General features: G+C 40.7%; 2 protein-coding genes across 9 annotated transcripts; both read right to left on the reverse strand.

Annotated features, from left to right (window-relative positions):
• Positions 1-717: 717 nt before the first annotated feature.
• Positions 718-1815, reverse strand: lenep (lens epithelial protein). 2 transcript variants are annotated; one of them, XR_009776601.1, is made up of 2 exons: positions 1065-1815; positions 718-929 (listed from the first exon to the last, which is right to left on the reverse strand). XR_009776601.1 is itself a non-coding variant. In XM_061716879.1 (2 exons), the coding sequence occupies exon 1, from the start codon at positions 1421-1423 to the stop codon at positions 1202-1204; it is 222 nt and encodes a 73-aa protein (XP_061572863.1). In that variant the 5' UTR covers positions 1424-1815; the 3' UTR covers positions 718-929; positions 1176-1201. The 2 variants fall into 2 exon arrangements, 1 of the variants encoding a protein (XP_061572863.1); XM_061716879.1 differs by having other exon boundaries at positions 1176-1815.
• Positions 1816-1958: 143 nt separating this feature from the next.
• shc1 (SHC (Src homology 2 domain containing) transforming protein 1) lies at positions 1959-25831 on the reverse strand. 7 transcript variants are annotated; one of them, XM_061716875.1, is made up of 14 exons: positions 25622-25831; positions 20185-20230; positions 13398-13562; positions 13177-13247; positions 12018-12078; positions 10602-10721; positions 8556-8609; positions 8162-8213; positions 7401-7527; positions 7152-7299; positions 6788-6845; positions 5545-5661; positions 4784-5040; positions 1959-4659 (listed from the first exon to the last, which is right to left on the reverse strand). In XM_061716875.1, the coding sequence occupies exons 2-14, from the start codon at positions 20194-20196 to the stop codon at positions 4531-4533; spliced, it is 1371 nt and encodes a 456-aa protein (XP_061572859.1). In that variant the 5' UTR covers positions 20197-20230; positions 25622-25831; the 3' UTR covers positions 1959-4530. The 7 variants fall into 7 exon arrangements, with proteins under 7 accessions (XP_061572859.1, XP_061572858.1, XP_061572860.1 ...); XM_061716874.1 differs by lacking the exons at positions 20185-20230; positions 25622-25831 and adding exons at positions 14102-14205; positions 14305-18243; XM_061716876.1 differs by lacking the exon at positions 20185-20230.

A 25831-nucleotide genomic window follows, 5' to 3' on the forward strand; every position in this document is an offset into this window, starting at 1 on the left:
TTTTAGTAAAAAAAATCTCATTACACTTAAAGCAAGACTCATCACTGGAAAAAACAACAATTTTCACCTGTTTCAATTAGATTTTCACTTAAAATAAGTAGAAAAATCTGCCAGTGGAACAAGATTTTTTTGCTTGTAATGAGAAGATAAATCTTGTCCCACTGGCAGATTCTTCTACTTATTTCAAGTGAAAATTTACTTGAAACAGGTGAAAATTGTCAAATAAGTTATTCTTCTGATGACTCTAAATGTTGAAAAAGCAGTAAAACCACATTCATTGATGAAATGACATAAGGGATGGAAAAGGGGGATGGCAGTTTTACAGGGGGGATGATTTTGACCGTTTTTATTTCAGGGGGGATCCCATCCCCCCTCAACTCCAGTACTGTATATATATATATATATATATATATATATATATATATATATGATATGTATATAATTATTTAAAATAAATATGTAATTAGTAATTGGTTAATCGCAGAACGCGGTTGATGACTTCATTCTTTTATCATATGTTTGTGTGTTTTTATCATAAATTTAATCTGGCCATTTTCCAAACTGTCTTACAAATTAATGAATCTTAAATCCAACTGAGATCCCATTTAACTGGTGTCAAATACTTATTGTATTGTATGTATATATAGTAGCTGTACATGACAACACAACTATCAAATAGATAAATATAGGAAAAAAAAAAATCAGACATAAAGGTAATATTTTTCTCTTCATTTCTCAATTTATTCATTGCCACACTCGTTTGTCTTGTACAGTCAACATCATTGTATAACATCATTGCCATATTCCCAGAAGTCTCAGGTTGTCAGTCATATCCCAAAAAGTTTAACCCAGTCCAGCGATCAACAGCTCTAACATCTTCAAATGTGCAGGTGCAGATCCTCACACCTCAAAAAGCCATCGTGTTTACACTGAAAAAAAGGAAGGAAAGATTCTAATTCATGATAATAAAAAACCCAAAACACACACATTTAAAAACCACAAGAAAATAAGAACTTGAATTACACAATAAAAGACTGCTATGCAACATTATAGTTTATACTTACCATTGCTTTGCTAGCTGTGCTGATAAAACGCTCCAGTTTTGATGCAATTAACACTGGCTGAAACTGCACTGAGAGAACTAATAGACAAATAGGGAAAAATCAATGTTTTACCACTTGATATACTCTGTTGTGGTCCGTCAGTCCAGGATCTCTTTGATGCACCAGCAGCAGAGGAGGAAATAAAGACACTCCTTAACAGACTGGATGAAACTGTAGGCAAAGTTTCCCCCAAGTAAATTTTTGCCACGTCCCATGCCCATAGCCATGTCCCGTATTTGCTGCCCCAGAGAGGAGGAGGGCATGGCTTGGGGAAGAGGCCGCTGTGGGTGCATGGCTTCTGAGGCGGCAGCCAAACTCATGCGAAACTGAGCGCTGTCAGTGAGATGAAATACACAATGATGGCAGACAAATACAATCAGAGTGGGCCGGTGCAGCAGGTGGGGTTTGCTCCGTCTCACTGGCAGTTTTCTCCTCTACTTATGACCTCCTGCACAAACTGCAAACCGCTTCCTTTCACATCTGGTATTTTCTCAACTCTGCCCTATTTCCAAACATGCGCTGATTGATTAAAGGACTTTGTTTACCTTTATGGCACACTGTTTTCCTGTGTTGTAAACCCCACAAAAACCTGCCTCGGCTCTAATAATCCCTGAATAAGCCCCCTATGGTCACAGCTTCACCTGTTTACAAAGAGGAGAGTTCCACTAGCTCCAATACAATTCCCACTACATCAAATTCTTCTTTTTTTTCCAGTGTAACATGTGACAGGCAATCATACTTTCTAGTAGCATGTGCTTTGTTGCTACGCTGTGCATCAAAGTTCTTTGGTGTATTTGAGGAAATGGTGATAATAATCACTGCAAGTGCAAAGTAACAGCAGAACCCAAACTCATAGAGAGATGAATGATATATGTATTTATATATGGAATCTATATTTTCTGATACAGGTGTAAACAGACATGTTTCCCTAAAAACAAAACAAAACAAAAAAGTATTAAAACGGAAAATATAAAGTAAAAATCAATATCTGTGCACACTATTCAAAAGTAGCCTTTGGCTTTTAAATACACAAACCAAAAAAGTAGAACAGCATCATCACTGTCACCAACAACAAACCACAAAGTCATTTGCAAGGATTTTTCATGCAACAAAGGCAACTGTGATGAACAAAGATAACACAGGACCATTTCACCATGATACAGAGGGTCAAGCGAGTGTTCCAGCACAACAGGCAAGCACAGTAATGGCAGAACTTCTCTCTGATTTTCCTATTTCTGACCCACAAAGATCTGAACAGGCCGGGTGTGAGTGTGTCACTGACCCAGCTGTCGCTCTGGTATGCGTCTACATCCATGTTTGAATATACCCGCGCCCACTTTGGGGTCTGACAACCAGCTGACATTTAAGGTTCAGTCTAGAAAAACTCCCTTCTCGTATTTCAAGGTTTTGGCTTCGAGTTCTTAAGACATTTTTAAATTGTTTTTAAAATGTGCTACCTTAATGCTGTGCTGTCTGGCTCCATGTTACTCATGAAATATGTAAATAAAAATTTACAACAGAAACAACAATCAAATACTGAGCTGATCAGTAATAAAAAATAAAATAGAATAATAATGCTATTTACAAGTGATAAGGAAACAGCCACTTCCTAACGGTGACATCAAGTATCTGTGACTAAAAGCTGAATGCAAGAATGTGCATCAAAAGGAGACTGCCATCACTGGAGCTGTTTGTGTTTGTTGGAGTGTCATTTTTGCAGAGTCTTTGTTAAACTGAGTCTTTGTTTGAATTAAGTACATACGGTAACTGCATTAAAATGACGTGACTGCATTGAGAAACAAGGCACAATTAAAAAGATATAAAAACATGTTCTGACAGAGGAGAGAAGAAAATGTCAACTTTTCCACAAAGATCCTCATATGTTTTGTGAGAAACAGCACACGGACAAGCAACATTTAATCACCACTAATGCTCTAAAAATGTTTTGATAGTAAAGAGCCACTCTCTTTATCTTTTTTTTTTTTGCACAATTTCTTTTTTCTTTTGAAAGATCATTCCCTCACAATAAACAAAACAAAAACAGATAGTTGGTTACTAGGACACACTTTGCATTACTCTTGCAGAGGGATATTCATTGCTTACAGACTGGTGATCATTTTCCATTGGTCACCATTTTAAAGGTTATACTTAAAAACTTCTCATCTTTGCTTGTACTCCAAAAGACAGAACCCATAGATTGTCAATGCAAACACATAATAAGGTTTTAATAAAAAGCAACAGGTCAAAAGAATGTGATCTAAGCTCCTCCACAGTTACCTGTTTGTGAGTGACATCAGTGTACTGTATAAATCTGATTGTTACTGGAATCAGGCACCATAACCATGATTTTTTCTCTGCTTTGACACAGGACCGCTCCAGTGTGAACATAAGAGATTACATTTGATAATTCTCATGGCTTCCATCTCTGCAGTTAGCAACCAAGTTCGCGATCTTTGGCGTGAAAGGTGGTGCAGCGTACGCATGTAACAGATACAGCTATCTTGATTCTCTTGTCCTCAAATGTATAGTGAGTGATTAGACTCAATATAATAGACCACAACAGAAAAAAAACATATATATGATGCCCTTTAGCATAGCAATCCCAGTTTTGCATACGAGCATTCCTCCAAAGTTCAAAAGTCCTGAAAAGCAAAGTTGTTGGAGGTGGGGTGGACCTCCTCATAGGACATGATGCTATCTAAAATTGTCTGTGAGTCAGGCTTGCTGCTGAAGGTCTCCAGTGACACTTGAAGGGAGAGTTTGAGCCTAGTACTGTCCGTGGAACAAGCTACTCTTGGAATCCAGTTTCCATTTTGCTTAAAATGCTCCAGCAAGAGTCTGAGGACTGAACACTCTCCCAAGTTAAGAAATGGGCTTTCAAAAGAAGTGAAGAGCTCATTCGGTGTCCATTTCTGTTGATCTTCAGTTCCACCATTTAGATAGCCAACTCCAAGTATTAAGTGTTTCCTTTTATTTTTTCTAAATTATTTGTCTTCACCACGTCTCAATATATCTTTTTTTTTTGTTCTTAAAAACAAAATGCATTTTATTTACTGCCCCGTTGTGATATTCTTAAAGACTTCCCCTCTGGTTCACAGTAGGCTGGGACATTGCAGCATTGCTTCTGTGTGCTGGAGGGATGCGCCTGATGAGTTTCTGGGTTGACGAGGGACTGCAGCTCACAGTTTGGCAGGAATATGTTGCGACAGCAGCAAGTGAGTGAATTTGTGAGTGTTTTTTTTTTTTTTAATCTTTATTTGGCTTTCTCTGCTATGCACATGTTCATATACAATGGTGTGCAGGAGTGTTTGTGTGTAGTTTGTTTATGTGTACTATACCATATGACTGTCTTGCGTGGATTTGCGATTGGATTGTGTGTTTATTTTTGGTGCAGTATTTCATTGGTATTTCATTGGTGTGTGTAGCATCAGGCCCTGCGCTCTACGGGCTGTTGCAGATACACTTCGCTCCCAGCTGACACAATGGGAAGTCTGTTGTCCATGTGGTAGCTGATCAGGTGACTGACACTTCCAAACCGATGGTCTTTTGTGCGGACCTAGAAGGAAAATAAAATTACATTTTACTGTCTAGACAACATGTGACTACAATCAGTAAAAAAAAATCCCCTCCCTTTGACATTTCTGTAACTGTTTTGACCTCCTCCAGCCGCAATCACTCACCACTCCTTCTGGGTCGACTAGTAGTAGGTGTTTGGGTTGACTCCCCTGCTGTCCTGTTAAGACGTACTGTCCGGGTGTGGTCCCCGACTCCCGTACCAAGAAGTCTCCGTCTCGGGTCAAAAGCCTCTCTGCTTCCTTGCGACTTAAGCTGCCGTGGAACCAGATTTCATTCTGCAGCTGCTGCACCATTGAGGGCGATGCTGTGGCTGCGCTTGGGGCGCCGTGCCCTGCAACTCCTAGGGCATCATCAAGTGGTTCTTGAACAATAAATGCAGATATTTTTTACACTGTATTTTTCTGATGAAAAACTTTTTAGGAACATTTTTTGGCAGTTACCATTACGTGCATTTTTGTTTAGCACGGTGTTTATGTGCTTACCCATAGTGGGTCATACAGTAACAACAGTGTGTTTAAATTCTTCTGACTTTATACAGTCAACCAGTCATGTTTTACAAGAATGCCCCGAGAGATTTACTTTCTTCCCCTTTCCTTTTTTTTTTTTTTTTTAATTTTCCTCCATTGATTCCCTTTGGGCAAAGCTCCAGTCTTTAGTGTAAAGCACAAACCTCATCTCTGTAGCCTACCATTAACCCTTATTTTTCTACCTGCCAGTGATTTTTAGTGGTAGTTTTGTTTACAACCCACACATAGTAAAATGACCTTTCTTATTTAGGAAGATAGAAAATAAATGTCAATGAGATATATTTATGAATAAGCCCCCGTATGGGGGAAGTAACTTAACAGTGTAGACATACACTTACTCATGTCAAAAGCATCCCTGTGAGCGTTTCCATTTGCTGCAGCTAGAGGACGAGGTTTATCCACATTTACGTAAGACGGGTCATCAAACAGCTCTCGGGGTCCTTCTTTGGCACCTACTAAAAAAACAAAAAAAAAAAGACATAAAAAGACATCAGTGACCTCACTACAACATCTCATCTCATATCAGCCATCCATAGCATGCATGCATATATATATATATATATATATATATATATAGGCTGTCCAAGTTAACGCGTTAACGACGCGTTAACTTAACGTCCTCTTAACGCCGACAGTTTTTTTAACGCACAATTAAAAAAAAAAAAAGGCATGATATCATTTCTGCCGCTCGACGGCACCCGTAGCCTGAGGAAAAGTATGGTGGATTGAAAGATGGAGAATTAAAAGGGACTTTTGAACGGTTAGTTCACTTTCAAAAAGATGCCAGATGGGTCGCTGGACAAGACTGAAGGTATTTGCATGTACGGTCGATTTGAAATGAATTACCATCGAAGTACGTCGAGTCTCAAATACCATTTGCAGCCAAAGAGTGCAGCGCCCCCCCGCGCCCCCCACCCTTCGTCAAAAGCAGACAACGCTGTAGCAGCTTGCAAAAAAGGACGAGTCAAATCAAACTTTATTTGTTAAGCGCTTTTCTTACAAAATAAAAAATGCAACGCAAAGCGCATTACATAAAACTCAATAATGCCCCCCCGCGCACACAGACAGGCGCACACACACTGCGATTCGCACAAGTTTATGGCTGAGCACTGAAGATCCAGGTGAAGGAATGTTACATTCAGGGCAAAAGCTTTTTTTGTGGAAAGTTGAATAAACATTGGCATAAAGCAGCATATTTGCCCTTTCTCATGTTGTTAACAGTAATAAAAACATTTAAAAAAAAATACCTTGAGGTAATTTAGAACAGCACAAAATGTGTGAATAAATTTGCAAATAAAATGCAATTAATCGCGATTAATCGCATAGTTTAATTATGATTAAAAATTTTAATCGTTGGCCAGCACTAATATATATATATATATATATATATATATATATATATATATATATATATATATATATATATATATATATATATATATATATATATATATATATATATATATCTCAAAGCAAGAGGAGTCAATGCAAGAGGAGGATGGTGTTTTTGGAGATGTAACACGTGCTGCAGATCTTTTTCAGGTGTATGAAAGAATACAGAGATACAGATGATCAGCTCACCTGGTAGAGGAGGCAGGGGCTGCTTGTGAATGTCATTCTGACCTGCCTGTCCATAGGGCTGTGAACACAGAGGCAGAAAACCAAAGTTAAAGCTACTGCATCATGTACGCATCCTTAAACAAACCCTTTCTCAGGTCTTGTAAAAGAATGACAAAGGTCAATAATGATATATTAAACCAAGCAATTCTAGCCCAGTTATATTAGCCTTTACTGTAAAGTACCACATGTGAGGTTCTCCAGGCTCATAACTAAGTATTTATAAAACTCATACGCTGCAGATTCTTTACAAGTGTTTCATTTCTGTATTTGCTGAATCATTTTCTCCTAGCAGATCTTTCTTCCTCCTTTTATTCGGCCTTCTCACCAGTGTGGCTCCTGGGCGGGTCCTCATGTCAACAAGTCCACCAGGGGGAGGCTGTTTTCCAGGGAAATTATTATAGTAAGGGACGTCGGCGGTAGGAGCGCTTTCATCATCCTCCTCCTCCCATGCAGAACCGTCAAACGGAGCCATTCTGTGGGAAACAGGCGTGTTGCAAAAGTAGATACAGAAACAAATTGTGGTTGATCAATTGCATCCACTTGTGACTGTTTTTGGTGTATGTTCAACATTTACCTGTCGTGAGGTGTGACCAGTTTGGGGGGGTTTTTCAGGTACTGTTTAAACCGCAGCTCAAAAGCCTGGCCAATGGTGCTGATGACTTCCTGGGCTAAACCCTCCGAGCATTCCAGGATGTGACAAGCTGTAAGCAGGGAGACACCAAGACCTGATAAGGAGGCAGCAGCAACCTGTCCTTGAATGAAATCCAGCGCGCAACTCCACAAATCAATTTAAATGGAGGCAAAGAACAAAGTACTTAGGCTTGTGTATTTTGATGAAATGCTGAAGGATAGACAGACAGTTTGGAGTCCAGTTCCATTGATTAATGTGTTCTACATTTGCCAGAGTTTAAGAGATTTTGAGATGAAAATAATTTAGCAAGGTGCTTAATGTCAGTCTAATATTTAAGCTTTGTATTAAAATGAGCTGTTTTTTTTGATGTGCTGATGGATTCAGCATTATTTTTTTAAGCTTATTTAGAGGTATATTTACTGTTTCCCCCTGAGCTGTGTACACTGTTTCTATAATTCAGCTCTGGTGGTTGGTGGATCAAATTCAACTGAATAAAAGGCAGATTTTCCTCATTCTTAATGGGATCAATTTTACTTTGAATGGAAATGCTTGCCTGTATTTCTTTGCCGTGCAAGCAGAGAAAAATGAATGACTCGTGTCAGAGCGTCATGGTACAAGTTTGTACACAACAGAAACAAAACTGAGTTTCTGTTTACTGGGAGATGGAGGGTGTGTAAAGATGGTATTTTGCTGTTTCTGCTCACCTCTCTGGTTGACTGGATCTTTGGCCACATATGCTACATACTCTGCTGTATCCTGAGGGAGGAAGACGGGGAATACAGTTAGGGGAGGAGAAAAAAATGGAAAAATCAATAGCAGAAGGAAGTGAAGCGCACGTTTAAGACTGAAAGGTTGAAAAGAAGACAAGGATATAAAATCAAGCAAAAGCTGTATTATTTAAGGTGTAACAGGGCTGGGAAATACACTGAGCTGAAAAAGAGCTATCTGGAAGGGACTGAAAGTGTTGAGGCAGCAATGAAGTAAGTGGTATTGAGCAATAGACAATGACTTAAGACAGGAAGGAAGGACGTGCAGGCTGAAGAAGGATGGAAAACCGCCAGAGTGAGACTTGAACTGAAAGAGACTTGGGTGACTCACTGGGTCTCCTCCAGAGGCGAAGGAGATGGACTGCATGTGATGATTGGCGATTATCTGTGGAGAGACAGAAAAGGGGACCAAAAAGAGGGAAGGAGAGGGAGACAGAAAGCACATGGGCGAGATGAAGTATGTGGGAAGTGAAATAAAAGTGTATGGATGGAGAGACAAATGTGAAATCATTACTGAGAAAAGTACTTTTTCCTCCACTGAGCACCATCATGTGAGGCTGAGATAAAAACTAAGTAGGAATCGGGCGTCTTTTTAACAGTCGACAATAGCCACCCATGCCGGATCAATAGCAGCAACACTTGCTAATGCTCCACAGGCACGATGTGTCGTCTGCATCCAAGTCTACATTTGTAAATGTGGTGAACAACATGCTCCTTTAAATTGTGTGTTAATGAGAATGCACTATACCACTGTATACCATCTCCCCAAAGATAGACATCGCTCAGTGGCTATTAACTCATTAGAGGTCTAAGAGGGGGATCACATCCTGCCTTGTGGTGAGGCAAGAATGAAGGCAATGGTTAAGAACGATGTGAGCTGTATCCAGAGTAAATGAGATAAACAGCGGAGAAGCTCTAAATTTATCTGGGCATCCTTGACTGTTCCCGAAAGTCATAACACTGCTAAGACAATTAAATCACAAGAACAACACTTTCACTTAGGTTAGTATCAATGGTAAAGACGTTGCTTTACATCATTTCAGCTGATTTTTTTATTAACTTGTGAACTTTTAAACCAAAATTAATAATAATGTGAAAGCATTAACAATGATTTTCAAAAATGATCACAAAACCTGCAACAATTTAAAATTCAGGCTGGTAGGCTTAAGGATAATAATAATAATGATAGCATTTACACAGATACAAGTTTGCAGGAAAAAAGGCATCCATAACAAAAGAGAACATTTAAACTACTTGACTTTTGCCATGGACCCTTCACAAAATGACTGTGCGAGTTGTAAGCAAATTATTATTAAGTTCTTGTCAACTGGTTTTTACTGCACATAAACTATAACCTTCTGTTCGTCTGCCGACAACAAACTACCAGACGCTCCTGCGTGGATGGAACCATGCTTCCAATCTGCAGTTTGTGTAATTTACTATGAAATTATGAAATTGAGACATTCAAGCGTTCAAGAGTTCATTAACACAGAAGGTAATATGTCAATATGAACCCAGTCAACATCCCAACTCTGACTTAGATGCTGCATTATTTTAATTACCTTAAGCTGAATTAGACATATTCAGAGCAAGCAATGGCCACATTAAACTATACAGCGTATGCCAGGAGGCAAATCTTGGACAAATTGGACATCAATATGTATATATCTTACATATGTCATACATTATTCTGTCATACCCAATTTATCATAGCATCTTGTGACACACATAGTTAATTAAAAATGTTATGCCTTAGACTCCAGCAGAGATGATGCAAAAGGGGTTGTCTGGATCTTAAAACAAAGGAGATCCACAGAGCAAAACTTCGTGTTCTGATGGCCATCGATGTGATTTAGACCTTTAATAAGTGCAAACATAGCAGGGGTCTAGGGGGACACAATGTGGCTGCTCTAAGTCCAGTCTATCAGACATCGAAGGTCACCTATCGATACTAAATACCATCTGTTTGATGTGGAAGTGAAACATAGTATTTTGATGTGGAAGTGAAACATAGTATTTTGATGTGGCGGAACGATGGAGCCGCTGACATGAATGCAACTCTAAAGAAAACAGAGCTTCCCAAATTTACTTTGCCTCAGTTAACCTCACAACTTCAGTGCACTGTATTGTCTTTTACTGGCTTGTTGAATTTCATTGTGAATTTTTATTTGATCGTAAAGGCACTTTGGTCAACTTTTTTGTTTTTAAGTGTGCTCTATAAACAAATTTGACCTTGTCTGCTCGAGATACCAAACATACTTCTGGCTACAACAGAGCCGTGGCAGTCTGGGGCTTCTCAGATTCTTGGCTCTCTGGGACAAGAGTTTTTAAGCAAACAGCAGTTTTTTTTCTTCCAGTAAGTGTATTTCACTCTAACCTGTTTGCAGTCAGAGGCCAGCAGATTGAGGCTGCTGGTTGAGATGGTGAGGCTGATTGTCATGCCAGCAAATTGCAAGTTACTCTTTCCCAGGATGGACGTCAGACAGCGAGAGGAAGGCTGCAACAGAGAGGGATACAAACCATAAGTTCAAATAATAACACAGAAATTGGCAGGGTTTTTTTGGGGGGTTTTAATTTAGATAATAAAAAGGTACAATAGTCCACTGAATGCTCCAAGGCTGAGAATGAAACTGTGGGCATAAGTGTGGAAATGCCTGCATGTGTGGGAGTGGGAGAACAGCTGCAATTGTGAAAGTGATCTGGTCTCCAAGGCCAACTGTGACCAATGAGGAACAGACAGGACGGTTCATATAATGTAAGCTGGGCCAAGACCAATGCAGGGAACATGCCAGCACTATTGTGCCAACCTATTTATCCAAATCCTCCTCCTGTTCTCGTGGCTTTCATCCATATTTGTTCCAAAGTGTTTGGAGCGTGCTATGAGAAAAGCGCATTCAGGACAGGATGCACATGCTCAGCCACATTAACCTCAGTCTGGACAAATCGCACAAACTAGACTAGTTTAATCTATTCTAGTTTAGATTCTTTAATTGAATTATGTCTGGAGTGCTACGCTGCCAGTCATTCCTTGGTCAAACCCTTTTATGTCAGTTGGCAACTGGATTTAGTCGTCTGCTTTATGGACTGGGTGGATGTTTTTAGCTTTACGGGAATACTGTGTGCAGACACACACGGCCTTTAAAACTGCAGATTGCAGCCTGTGCTTGCTAATCTATAGTTCTCCTATAGCCTGATACTGGCTGCCCACAAGCCTCCCTCGTGGCAGGAGGGAGGCAGAAGAGGCCAGAGAATGATTGATAATTACCTAGGACTAGCCCACTCATGAACCCAAAACTCATGTACATGTGTGACTCTTGACCACTGGATGACAATATTTGTTATTAAGAATCAGTTTTAGTACCCAATATATGTTTAGACTTGTTTGTGATGGTTAACGAGATGACTAATGTCTTTTGGACAAATATTCCTCAAGGAAACCAAGGTTGATCCTGAAGAGGCAAAATGTCATGCTTGGGATCTGGTTAGGGTTGGGGTAAGGTGTGAATTAAGGCAACTTAAAAGGTTAAGATTTGGGTTAGAAGGTAAAAAAACGAGTTAAAAGTCTATGCTGCATTTGAAAACGTAAAAAAATGAATAGTCTCCCAGGCTTGGGCATGTGTATGTATGCATGTATGTGAAGAAGAGAATGTGATTGAACAGCCAGTCGACTACAGGGTGGACAATCAAACTAAATCAAGCTCTTATCCAGAAAACCCTTCCCACTGCTGTCCACTTAAGCCTTATAAATAAGTAATGTTGCATAAGGGCATGTGTTGGTGTGTGTTGTATGAACCTTTCTCCTGCGGGCTCCTTTAGCTCCGGGTACTGCCTCACACACCACAGAGATGGCTTCCCTGAAACATTCAAAACAAGCCTGTTTGGAAATGATGTCATTAACCCTCACACCTTCCTGTATTCACATTTATGTGGATTCAAAAAAAAAAAAAAAAAAATGAAAAGAAAATCTGGCAGCAGGGGATAGAATTTATTGCCCCTGGCCACCGTGCCCACCACAGAGGCAAACATCACTACAGAAACCAGAAGGAAACCACCAGGATTGCAGAACTTTCTAATTTAAGTGTTCAAAGATCAGCAGGGTTGTACATAATCACACACACCAAGAAAGACAGCAGCACAAGCAGGAAGCAAAACAGAATGCAAGCCAGCAGTCAAAGACTTACACCACAGGTGAGTGGAATGCGTAAGTCTACACACCCCACACTTCTTTTAGACTAACTGCACTATTGCCATCCTACCTCCTCATGCGTGTGGATTAGGGCTGGGCGATATGGACCAAAAGTCATATCTCGATATTTTCTAGCTAAATGGCGATACTCGATATATATCTCGATATTTTTTCTGTGCCTTAATTGGGGTTTCCCCCAAAGCATTATAGCATAGCATCTCTGTTAGCTTCATTTTTTTATGAGGCAAACCCTTAAAAAAACAGTCAGTTTTAATACAAAGCCTCGTGCCAAATGTCACACAGGTACCTTTTATTAACAGAGGTCTGCACAATATCAAAATGTATAAAACAAATGAAATAAAAATAAACTGCCTGCATATATAGAATAAAAATGCTTCTTGAATAAAATAAAACAAATATCCCTTTCCTGCATAACAATTAAATTAAAATACACTGTGCAGTAACAGGCAGACTTTTCCACTGAGGTTGACAGTTGTGCAAATAACAAAACATTTGTGCAAATCTCAAATAAAACATTCAAGTCAATTTGTCACAAAATAAGCTATATCAAAATCATTAAAAAAAAAAGTAAAAAAAAAAAAATATATATATTTCTTTTTTTTTAAATCGATATAAACGATATTGTCTCGTACCATATCGTGTTTGAAAATATATCGATATATATTAAAATCTCGATATATCGCCCAGCCCTAGTGTGGATAAAACTAAGGAAGTGGAGAAGCAAATAAGCAGTCATTAATATTACCTGGTGACCTGAGTTCTGGTGTTGAAGTCCAGCGCTCGCATTGACTGTAGAACCTCCACACAACCCATGTACTGTCCAGGAAAGGGAAGGCAACACGCTGACATTAAACATTTCCGACATCACAATCCCTTTGGAGTAATGAAACACAACAAAGGAAGACAGAAATGCGGCCCCTCCATGCCACATACTTAGGGGTTTAGTAGTGTGCGCTATTCACTTACCCGTACAGTGTAGGAAACACCTTTGGTGCTGATCAGGTTGTCACAATGTAGCCAGCCACGGGTGGGTTTGTTGACAAAGGAGCCATGCCGCGTCCATTCATCTCCTCCCAGCTGTCCTCCTTCTACCCGTGCCCTCCTGGACGGACCTCCGAGTCGGTTCATGTCCTGCAGGGGAGGTCGGGGAGGGGGAGAGGGAGCAGTTAGGAGGGGAACAAGCTGATGAAGAGGAGGGGAGGAGCTGGAGTTGCTCCTGTCATCCCCAGAGGACTCAACAGGTGCCTGAGCCTGCTGTGACCTGCTCGAGGCCTTGAGTCCCGGGAGCAGAGTGGCAGAGACACCCAGACGAAGGGATCCCATTCTGGGGAAGAAGGAACAAAGGGTGGTGGGGCTGTTCTCGGCCGGCCGGGGGGATGTGGGGGGCAAGATGGGAGTGAGGGACGAGGCAGACAGCGAGGAAGGTAAACCGGGAGAGGGGGTTAGAGGAGTAGCAGGACTGGAAGGAGGAAACGACGATAGATTTGAGTTGGTTTCATCAGTTGAACTCAGCGACTCACTCCGAAAGTGGGTGTACTTAGTTTTCGACACGAGCTCCATAATGAATCTGCTGTTTAAGTTCTTATGCTGGGCAGGTCCACACAGGCAGCAGTGATTCGATCAAAGTGTCTTTGTTTCACAATTTAAAGTTTCTCCCTAAAAGCACTCACAGCCATCTGTCCATCTTTCTTGGGGTGAGAACTGCATCCATCTGTCTGCGTGTCTGTTCTCCGCTCACTGCCAGGCAGCCAAAACCGAAGCGCTTCAGAAAGAGCTTGATCCACAATAAAAGCAGAATGAAAGAAGGTGCAGAGGAAAAGTGGGGTGTCCCAGATAATGGAAAAATACAGATGACAAAAGTATTTTTGGATACCAGTAAAGCTCATGTTGTCCTCAGTTCTTTCATCAAGTTGTTTTCATCGAGTTCCCCAGGAGTAACGATGATAAGTTCTTAACTCTCCACAGTGTTCATCTTGGTGTTCTGCCATGACGTAAAACAATATCCGTGTTTGGATCCAACTTTAAGCTTCTGAGTGTTATTCAACCGCCTCCAGCACCTTGGAGAATCACCGTAAGTGACCGTCTCCCTGAATAGACCCTCACAGGGGTGTCCTACTACACCTACTGAGAGTGCACTTGTATGTGTTGTGTCTACATGCACGAGACGATATAAAACTTTCTCAACCACAGTGTCTCTTTGATTATTGGCGAATGCACATGTGGAACAACTCCCCCTCGACAGTATTATCCTGCTTAAAATCGGCGGGTAAAGATCTTTAGCAGCCAGCAAGGGGATTGCAGGGGGTTGCACACATGAACACAGCAGCAATGCACACAAAATACACAAGTTCAAATGGTCGATAATACAGCGAGCACCTGGAGAGCTGAATGAAGCCCAGAGCTACTAAAGGAGAGAGGAGGCTTACTGATGTATGACTAGTCTCAAAGTCTTGGCAGAAGGAGCAGTCTATTTAACACCTACTTTTCATGAGCATCGTATTTTCAAAGCTGGGTCCCTTTTTACTCTCTCTCCCTCTTCCTCCAAATGGTTTCATGTCTTCTCTGAATGGCCCTTGCTCTCTCCCTTCCTGGGTCTCCGTCTTCGTCTTCCCTCCTCTTCCAGATGACTTCTGACGATGCTTCGTTTCCTTTCCCTGTGCTCTTTGCACCCTGCTCCCTGTCTGCTTTCTTATCCTGGAAGTCCTCTCTCTTCCTCCACACAATGTACTCTGCCAACCTCTGTTTCTCCAACGCCTCCGCCCTCTCCTGTGCTACCACTTCCTCTCTCCTCTTCCAGATGATCTCTCGCTCCCCCTCTCCCCCTCCCTCGACTGCTCGCCCGTTCTCCAGGCTGTCGGGTTTAACAGTCTCTCACACTAAAATATGATCAGTGAGCCCCGTCTTTCTGTCTCCTTAACTTAAGGTTTATAGATGGCTAGAGGCTACACATGGTCATTTTAGACACCAATAGAAAACAGAAAAGGAAAAAGTTGGTAATTAAGACTGGGCTAGCAGAGTTCAGCCCGTTCCTGACTGAGGTTCCTGATATGGCTAAAACAAGAGTCTGCCTTTGTTCAAGTGTGTTCCCTAAGATTAGCCACCTGGTTCAGATGTTTAGAGCACCATTAGATAGCAGTAGGTTGATTCTGAGATGCTGTCTATGTCTAGTACAGCAGTACACACAGCAGTACCATGGTGGTGATGCAACACTGTAGAATGTAGGTCAATGGCTGATGAGGACCACTGGTGGGGTTGTTGTGATGGTAATGAGACCTGATTGGTAAGGTTTGAACTCACAACCCAGGGTTCCCTGAAAGGATGCTCGTCAGAGTTGAACTCACTCATCCAGTCGGAACAAAGCCTGATTAAACCTGCACTTTGTTGTTGTGCTGCTATCTCTACACGCAACTCTTCTCATCCAGTTCAAATAACAAGCCCAGATTAGAGTCATTTACCTGAGAAAAGAGAGTTGACACCGACACATATGATATTAACAGAGTGTCACATCCCAAGATAGCTTCCCTCCCTATCTAAGGCTTGTTTTTATCAAGCAAAGCATTAACTCTCAGTTCGACTGAACCAACACCTTAAAACATCTCTTATTCTGCATAGTCCAACCCAAACGGCAAACAGTCTGTTCTCATTAACAGTCTCTTACAAAATCTCCCAATTGCAACAGTCAGCAACCGTTTGTCTTCAGTAGGAGGCAAAAGTACGCCTACAGTCTTGCAGCAAGCTAGTTGGCCTAAACTTTAGTGCTGTAGAGGCACTAGTCATATTTACAATCTGTTGACCTTTACACTGGCAAAGGAGACCATATAAGTCGCTTAGACAACTCACACACGATTGTACCAATGTTTCAATAATGCCAAGAGAAACAGCAGGTTTATTTTCATACGCTAGCATTTCAGATGTCAACTGAGCCTTAAGTACAGAACTCAAGATTGTAGTGGGCGCCGGATGAATGGCATAGGAACAGTCGCCTACACCAGTCTAGCACCACAGAGGGATTGTCTAGCATCTAGCTAGTCATCCATCTGGTCTTGGCGAAAAAGCACCATGAAGGATCCAGTGAAACTCGTGTACCGCCAGACAGGCAGGGATGATCTCCAGAAAGCTGTAATGTATGGCTGGGAAAAAAGAAAAAATCCTGAAAGACACCCAGTGTTTAAACAATCATAGAGCATGAAATGCTCTGTGAGCAGAGTCAACCCTGGCCCAGGGATGTTTCAGTGGACAAAACACAGTGTAGGTCAGGTGACTGCAGAGGAGATGATCCTCCACATTAAGAGAAATCCTGAGTCACCAACAGACAAAAAGTAAGAGGGACAGACTGTCAGAGTACAGATAATGATTGCTTATAACTGGCCTTGGAGCCAAACAGCTGCACCAATTGATGTGTACAAGTGAAAACAGTATGATAATCTAATTTATACAGTCATGCCCTATAATAGCACATTGGCTTGACTGATGACAATGATTTGGTGGGAGAGAGGTGACCTGAAAAGACCCTGAATCACAGACCGCCCCACAGAAAAAGACGGAAAATAAAAGATTCTGTCCTACAAGGGATCTCTAAAAAAAACACACAAATTAACTAGTTTAGTCTACTGTGATTATCTATGAAACACATACACTTACTTAATTGAACAGCACCAGTTTTAATAGACAAAGAAACAGATTTCTACATTTTGCTCTGTCTCCAGCTGCTGCCTATTGCTATGGCAACAGACATTAAGAGAGCGATGCCTCCAAAAGATATATGCTGAAATGTCCCGACAGAAGCAAAAAATCTTCAAAGAGATAAGCGCTGCACTAAATCATATGGTAAGCAATTAACTGCTGCATCAAAGGCTCCACAATGGAGCTTTTTTTTTTCTTTTAAATCCAACCCCAGGAGAAACTACAGACTCCTGAAACGATCAATATGGTTCCGGTATTAATAAAACACCAAAGTTTGACCGGCTCTCCACCAGTCATAAAACCCAATCAATGTTGACATCCTCCATTGGCTGCCTGCACTGACTCCAACTCAGGTATGTTGAACTGATATCAGTTTAAACAACAGAAATCATTTCCTACTAACCGTATAAACAACCAATACATCACATTTAATAAACAATTTATGTTAAGAAAATTTGCATAAAAATGACCTGAATATTCAGTGCAGCAACTAACAAAGACGATTGCCTAATATCCTGCGGAGCAGACCCTATGCCCGTAGGAAATAGAAAATCAGAAGTCACAAAGGAAGTCTATATTTACACAAAGAAAGAAAAGTCATTAAAAGTGTATTGTATGAAGTGAGATATAATTTGCCTCAGTGGTCCTTCCTTTTACAATGAACAGCGAAACATAAGCTTCAGGTTTGGCTTATAATGTGTGCAGTAGATTATCCATGGCCATTCATCTAAAGCTGGACATCATATTCACATGAGAGCCACATTAATGTTTAAACAGCCACAGACGGTGCCATCATTTGTCCTCTCCTTCCTCTTCCCTTTCTATCTCTTTCCCTTCGTCCACTCCCCAAGAAACGTGCTTCTCCTCTGATCCGCTCTTCTGCTCGATTAATTCATAAAGTCACTGCCGGTAGCTCCTTTCCATCTATCCTCTCCTCAGTTTGGCTACCTCCTCTTTTGTCCCCTCCTTTGTCTGTCTTCCTCTCTTTCAGCAGATGGTGAGATGGCAGAGTTGTCAGAATGGACAACGGCACTCCTTCATGGTACTCCTCTTCTCCCCTCACGTCTGTCTCTCATGCCCAGTTTCCTTCCACCTCTGTCTATTAGAGGGACGAGCACGTTGTCTGACCTCCCCTCCTCTCCTCCCAGTCTGGGGCTGTGATGCTGCCTCCCATATTCTCCCTCTCTCCCTCTCTCTCTCTCTCCCTCTCACACACACACACACACACACACACACACAGCCGAACGTCTCTGCCTGCGCCCTCCCACCTTCTTTTCTCCCATGGTACTTCCTTCCTGCCCCCCCACCCCCCTCCCAGCTGCACTCTGCAGCCAGTCATTGAGCAGTGTACATGTGTATGCACGGTGAGATGCTGCACTCCTGCACATCACTGCATACACTCAAGGGGGATATGGGGATGTGAAGCAGGGAAGGGGGGGTGGATGTGTGTTTGTGTGTGCAAACTGTGCACATGTCGAGTGGCTGGGATGTTTGTTTTCTTTTCAGTTCTCCTCCCTTATTCATGTTTGGAAACCTGAGAGACAAAGCTAGAGATTTGGAGAAAGAGAAGCCCCCCTCCCTCTATGTTTTGTACAGCATGACAGGAGATCACTTTATATAACCTTGATGAAAGCAGACAAGCTTAAAAAAAAAAAAAAAAGAGGGGCTGCATCCACATACTAAATATCCTCTATACTAGATGACTTTAATGCCCAGAGTGAAAGGACAGGAAGACAGAAAGCAGAGATTGCAGATATTGGCCTAGACATTCAAGCGTATCTGATGAGAAGGCAGTGTTGCAGAAAGCAGAGGAAACCATCCATGGAGAGCCACAGAAAGCCAGCAGAGAGGACAGCAAAAATCCCTTAAAAGTCACCCCTGCAGTACTGTGTTTGAACGCTACACCACTCTCATGTGGTTTAGTAGTGCACTTAGACCGACATCCATACAGAGCAATATGATTGATAGCGTGATGAATGTGATAAATGGTGAAAACAGAGCCCTCCACCCTCTACCTACAGCCTGCACCGTGCCCACAACCATTGAAACACATGAGACACTGTGGCTTAGGGTTGATAGAACAATAATCTTGAATTCTTTATAAATCTACAGCAAGTGCATAAATAATGAATGTCTGGTCTTGGATTTGTATACGGTCTGTGAACTATTTGAGCCTGCAAGATACACCCACTATAACTAAAGCATTTGTTTCGATAATTTTTGAGAAAAAAAAAAATAACACCCAAAACTTAACTCTTACACCTTTTAGGATACACTCTTATTTTTTATTTTTTTTTGTAATACAGCACCACAGGGTCGTAGCCTGTGGCCTACAAAATAACAAAAAGAAGAGGAGGAATAAACAGCTTAAAACAGCTTTATCAGAACATCCATTAAACAATTCCCAATGGTAGGATTTACAGCAGGGCTATTGTTGGCTTCATCTTCGTAAGCCTAATAAACTGGAATCTGGGTGTAGCTTCAGCAAAACCACAATAAGTTTACTGGTAGATGCACAGTGCTGCGCAATTAGTCATGCATGACTACATGCTGACTTTAATCTCCAGTTTCACACAATTAAGAAAAATGGACAACCAGTGCTGAAACATTTCCGTTAGACTGTTCCAGTGTGCTATATATATGAATGTCATAAGATTTCCGACTGAGCAATTAAACAGTTCCATTTAAAAATATTTCCTCACATAATTGGTAGGGAACATTCACCAAATATGAATGATGCATTTAAACTAGTCTTTGTGCAATGTGGAAAATGACTCAAGCTTAATCATCAAAGTAAAAACTTAAGTACTCTCTGGATTTTTTGAAGGCCCGAGACTTACACGACACCATGTGTCTCATCACCCCTGATTGAAACTAGGTCAAGTGATGGCTTGTTTACTTAAAACTATGATTGAGTCATACCACCGCTCCATTCTGAACCTAGTGGTCTGCGTATGAAACATAATCACTTTTGGACCCTTTAAATTTGCATTACGCTAAGAAACAACTCCTTTGCCACTGTGAAACGATGTGTTTTCAATTAGCTGATTGTATGATTTGAGGATCTTACCATATAATCCATTGGCCAACACAGTACTCCCTGTGAGTCTGTAACACTTTAAAAAAAAAACAACAACACCAAAATGCACATCAGCACACGGTACACAGACACACACAAAACACAATGGGTCAATTACAGCGTGCTCCATGCCGCCCTTGCAGCTTTTTGACCTCCAGCATGCTCTGATCCCAGGGTCAGCGTTGGAGAGGGCCACGGGACCGCCTTGATATCAACAAAATTGATCAAGTACACAGAGACAGAGCAGTGCAAATAAGGTTAAAGTAATGGAAAGTTGGACAAAGCCAGAGCAAGAGTGAACAGAGAAGGTTGATACTGCAATGTGCATGTTGAAACATACCCCAAGGAATGAAAGGAATTAACTGAAAGAACTGCATGTGTAGGATGTGTCTGTCTTGGCTTGCCCGGATGAAACAACTGCAGACAAACTAAAACGGAGCCCTAGATCTAATGCACATGCTGCACGGCCACATGTGCCGTCTGCTCTTACGCTTTAGGGCTGTGCACATGTAATCTGATTGGACCAGCCTAACTAAACACCATGTGTACAATAAAACAGGAGCATTAACACAGAACGGTTATTAAGCAGAGACTGAGATATTTACTACTGGACCTTTGCCAGTCTGAGGCACAAGCTAATATCAGGGAGGAGCCCATCTGAGAAGATGCACTCTTACATGAAAACGCACAAGCAGATGGAAAAAAAAAAGAAAGAAACACAATCAACTTTACAAAAAATTAAGCAGTGGTTGAAAATTAGATTAGTCAGGCATTCAGCAGGACGTCTTTCTGTCGGTTTCATAGCTCACCACACACACAGCAAACATGTGAGCTGGCTATTTTGGGTTGTTCCAACAACCCTCCGCCACCACCCCCTCTAACCACACTCCCTCATCTCTATCTCTTTCCATCATTCCCTTCCTGCTACCCTCAGCCTCGCTCTAATTACTGTACAACTTCCACTTACAACTTCCCCCTAGCTGCAACAGTTTATTTGTCAGGAACTACGTTATTTCTTCATATCCAGTTAACTCAAATAACCTTCTGAGTGTCATGTTTTAAGTAACACTTACTAATGCCTATATCTTCATGAGTTGAAATTGTCAATTGTTGAAAGCAAAACATTAATCCATGAGTTACATCTCAGTGTAGTTGCTGTGTGGCTGCATATATGATAAAACATTAAAGTTATTTGTTTAGTTTGTTAAATGAACTCATTAATGAGTTGTTTTCATATTCATACGGGGAAAAACATAATAAATCATGTTTTTAACTGAGCTATTTTACTGAAAACAATGTCAAAATGTAAACATATAATCAATCCATTTAGTTTGCTACAAAAACAAGTTCATGTGAACATAAGTGTAGCACAAGACATGTTTTTTATAGACTATATTTAAAACACTGAGTTAGACACTGTTGACATTGGGCTGTGGTTTGGAATTTGGCCATCACCATCTTGGTTTTTTAGAGCGGCCCTGTGCGGATCGGAGGGAGGACTGCTGCTGCAACTTGCTGCAGCAGCTTGCTTAGCAAGGTGGATCCCTGATTGATATTCATTCTGAAGTTCAATGGGATGCTGCATGCCCTCCCTTCTTAGGTGGAAGCAGCTATTTTTAGGGTGATTTCTTTGTAAACAAACCAAGTAAAAACTGGAATAAAATTGGAACCCATTTTGAAAGATTTAGTCAGCTTATCGGGGGTGTGGGGTTGTCCCCTGAGGGTCGTCTGGCCCACTTAAATAAAAAACAATCATGAAATAAAATGATTCACACAAGGATTACCTCCTGCCTTGCTGCCTGCAAACAGTCACAGTCAGTCACTACTTTGATTTCTATGCATGTCAATCAACAGCACAGCCAGGAGACACGTCTATTTGACCCAATGTAGAGTACAAAGTGCTGCATTTCAAGCACATCCCCTGGAGCTTCACTTCTCTGACCTATTGATTGAGTACATTCTTTTCCTTTTATTTAAATATAGCAAAACAATTCCCCAAGCCAAGCCAAGCTTAAAATGATTCACAGCTAAATTTTTTATTCAGAATGATAATTGTGCTATGTATCGCAGTTTCTAAGTTTTAGCAGTAGAAATACCTGATTTTGGCTGAAGAACATCTTTTAAGCCACATTAGTTTCATTATCAAATCAAAAGAAAGGTGTATGAACCCAAATCAGCAAGAGGAAGGAACTTCCATCCATCCATTTTCTATACCCGCTTTTATCCATTGCAGGGTCAAGGGGGTCTGCTGGACTCTATCCCAGCCAATTTCAGGCGAAGGCAGGGGTTCACCCTGGACAGGTCGCCAGTCCATAGCAGAGGAAGGAACTTCTAAAAACTAAACTTTTTTTATAAAGAATTGATGACTGTGATTAGAAAAAAGATGTTTGACAGCTTCAAAAAAAAAAGAAAAGCAGAACAGAGTAGCAACGCAAATATGAGGGCTAGTTGTACATATACGGTACAAAAAAAAGGCCATGCAATATTTAAAAGGTCAATTATTTAAAATAACATCACAGCTACACTCTATTCTCATTTCTATCTTCACACTTGATGAACTTAAAATCAAGACTTCAGTGCGCAGAGTGGTGAGCATGCGTCACTAGACCTAGTACAACTCCAGGAAACATGGCCACAACTGTACAAAAGGTGGAGAAAAAGACAACCACAGGCTAAAATCTCAAAAACAAACGCATACAGTTCTCCTTCAAAACAAACACACACACATAGTGAGGGGAAAAAACAAAAACATAATCATACCCCAGCACCAGCGGACATGCAAAGATACAAGCAATATCTCACATGATCACCCACCCACATAAAAGTGTATGTCCTGTCAACAGTATCACCATGTTGACAACAGCTTTACATACCACTCTGCATTGTCAGCACTCAGCAAAGTTTAAAGAATTATGAGGCTAATTCAAAGCCAATATCAACTAAGATTTTCTCGTGATAAAATACAAGTATTCTTCTTAAATCAACTGCATGTCTGAGTGTGTCACCATGTACACACCCCTGGGCAAGTGAAGCTATAGCCATCACATGTCACTTTGTCCTATCAATCACAACCAAAGTTTTTACTTTGTGACTGATGGGGTTTGAGCAGAACTGGACAGATCCAGTTTTAATCAAGTGGATTTCAGACTGTGCCAGTGTTGTGACAGCATGGCCATGATGCCCATCTTTGACTGACAGGTCCTGGCTTGGACTGTCCTTCTGTCTGGGCCGTGTTTGCCCTTGTATGTGCAGATAGATGTGTATGTCTTATATCTCTGGCTCCTGTCATGCGTCTGAATCTAACTTTTTTTTTCGGATCTGTTGACCGGACCTTCTGTTCGTCTGCATTTCATCATTGGTGATACCTTCCAACATTTAATATCATGTCAGGGGCAGCTGCTCTGAGCGGTGTGGCTGACCATGATAAGGGCACTGAGCCCGCTGGTTTCAGTCGCCTCAATCATCCCACATAACCCTTCAGTCTGTTTCCATTATAGCATGTCCGTCCTTCGTGCGTTCACTGTGAACTTTAACTCTGTCACAGTGACCCCGTTTCAATACATCTGAGGTGTGTTTTGGTGACTGGTCTCCACAGATATGCTGCTCACTGAAGAAACACTGGCAAATAACTCAAAGTTTTTTAGTCCGATAGTGAACAGATTTGTGCCTGTGTGTGCACTGATAGACTCTAGCTTATCTCACAGAGAGTTTACCACAGCCCGCAGGAATTTTGCTGGACTCTGACACTACCAGGGCCTTTAAATAGAGTTTACCAACACGACCATTGAAAAGGTCACTTTTGGAATGTCACAGGTAACAGGTTACAATTTACCTTGTTAATACGCAATGATAAAATATTCTTTGAAATAATTAGACTTATCTTTGGTTACTACTTTTATTCAATGTTTTTAAATGAGCAATTAAGCTGAAAATCCCTCTGCAGGCTCTAGATGCTCCTTATGTTGCACATGCAGTATTTACATGCTGTCAAAGATGCTCCGATTGACAGGCCAGTGATGAGAACTGACCAGTTTTTAGAAGATGTAAACATCACCAAGACAGTTTAACCTCATAATTGAATAAACAATGGTTTACTGTGGTTGATTATGTTTCTCAGAAAGATAGTCAGAAGTTAAAAAAAGAATAATAAAGAATTGAAATTAGCCAAGAAAACTGAAAATGGTACACTTCTAGTTGATACCAATTTCTTTGCTGGCATACAATTTTACAATACAGATACATTAGAGCCATTCTTCCAATTTTACAGAACTTTAATAAATGTTCATTTTATTCCCTAGATTATAACCTATTTTAGGGATTCTACTAACAATTAAATTGATTATCAATTAATTTCTCATTTGTTTTCTTATCAATCAATCCTAATTTTGATTTAGAATCAAAACAAAGCCATGTAACAGACTACTCACATTAGATATAATGGTACCATGTAATATTTTGGTATTTTTAACAAAAACAACCCGGTAACTTTTATAAAATCAGTGTCAAATCAACTACCACGTTATTTTCTTTGCATCTACTCATGGATGAGTCTGCTCAGCTCCAGGTCCATTTAAGATAACTGCTTTATTTACCTGAAAAGGCGACAAAAGTCTGTGGTCTCTCTTCGGTTTACCGGCTTTAGGGTCACCAAGCTGTTGTTATAATCACTTACAGGACTGTCTCAGAAAATTAGAATATTGTGATAAAGTTCTTTATTTTTTGTTATGCAATTAAAAAAACAAAAATGTCATACATTCTGGATTCATTACAAATCAACTGAAATATTGCAAGCCTTTTTCTTATTTTAATATTGCTGATTATGGCTTACAGTTTAAGATTAAAATTCCCAGAATATTCTAATGTTTTGAGATAGGATATTTGAGTTTTCTTAAACTGTAAGCCATGATCAACAATATTAAAATAATAAAAGGCTTGCAATATTTCAGTTGATTTGTAATGAATCCAGAATGTAAGACATTTTTGTTTTTGTAATTGCATTACAGAAAATCACAATATTCTAATTTTCTGAGACGGTCCTGTATTTCAAAAGCTAAACTCAGCACACCTCACTGGCATCTCCTGAAACTTTGGGTTTTTACAGGCTTAATAAAAGTTGTCTGACTAGACGAAACGAGTTAAAGTTATAGCACATGTGATGTTTGCAGGACTCTAGAGAAAAACTAAAAATGTGACTTAACTGTGGAACAGGCTGAACGACATTGCAGCTACTGTCCTCATATGACATTAACGCAGAAACACACTGAAGCGGAACAGCAAAAAGCACCGCACATACTTCAATTTCCTTGTGGTTGTTGTTCTTTTTCGCCCTTCATATGTACCATAAAGTGAAAGTCTGGCGCCCAGTACGCAGAATCCACACCATGCCTCCCAAAAAAGTGTGGTTAGTGAACTTTGCCGAGCAACTTACCAGTTCACTTCCTCCCTGTCCCTTCACTGGCCCTCCTGCCCCAAGAGCCGCCGCCAAACAAACTTTACTCTCATCAACACCCGACCAGCCGCCGTCGGGTTTGGTCACCAGAATCCGTATGTTTGATTAAAAATTAAGAGTCCTAACTTCTTCTTTCCCCTGACTCTCCTTCCTTTCTTCTTCTTCTTCTTCTACTTCTTCTTCCTCCTC

Source organism: Cololabis saira, chromosome 3 (genome assembly GCF_033807715.1).
Source record: "Cololabis saira isolate AMF1-May2022 chromosome 3, fColSai1.1, whole genome shotgun sequence".
Lineage (NCBI taxonomy): Eukaryota > Metazoa > Chordata > Actinopteri > Beloniformes > Belonidae > Cololabis > Cololabis saira.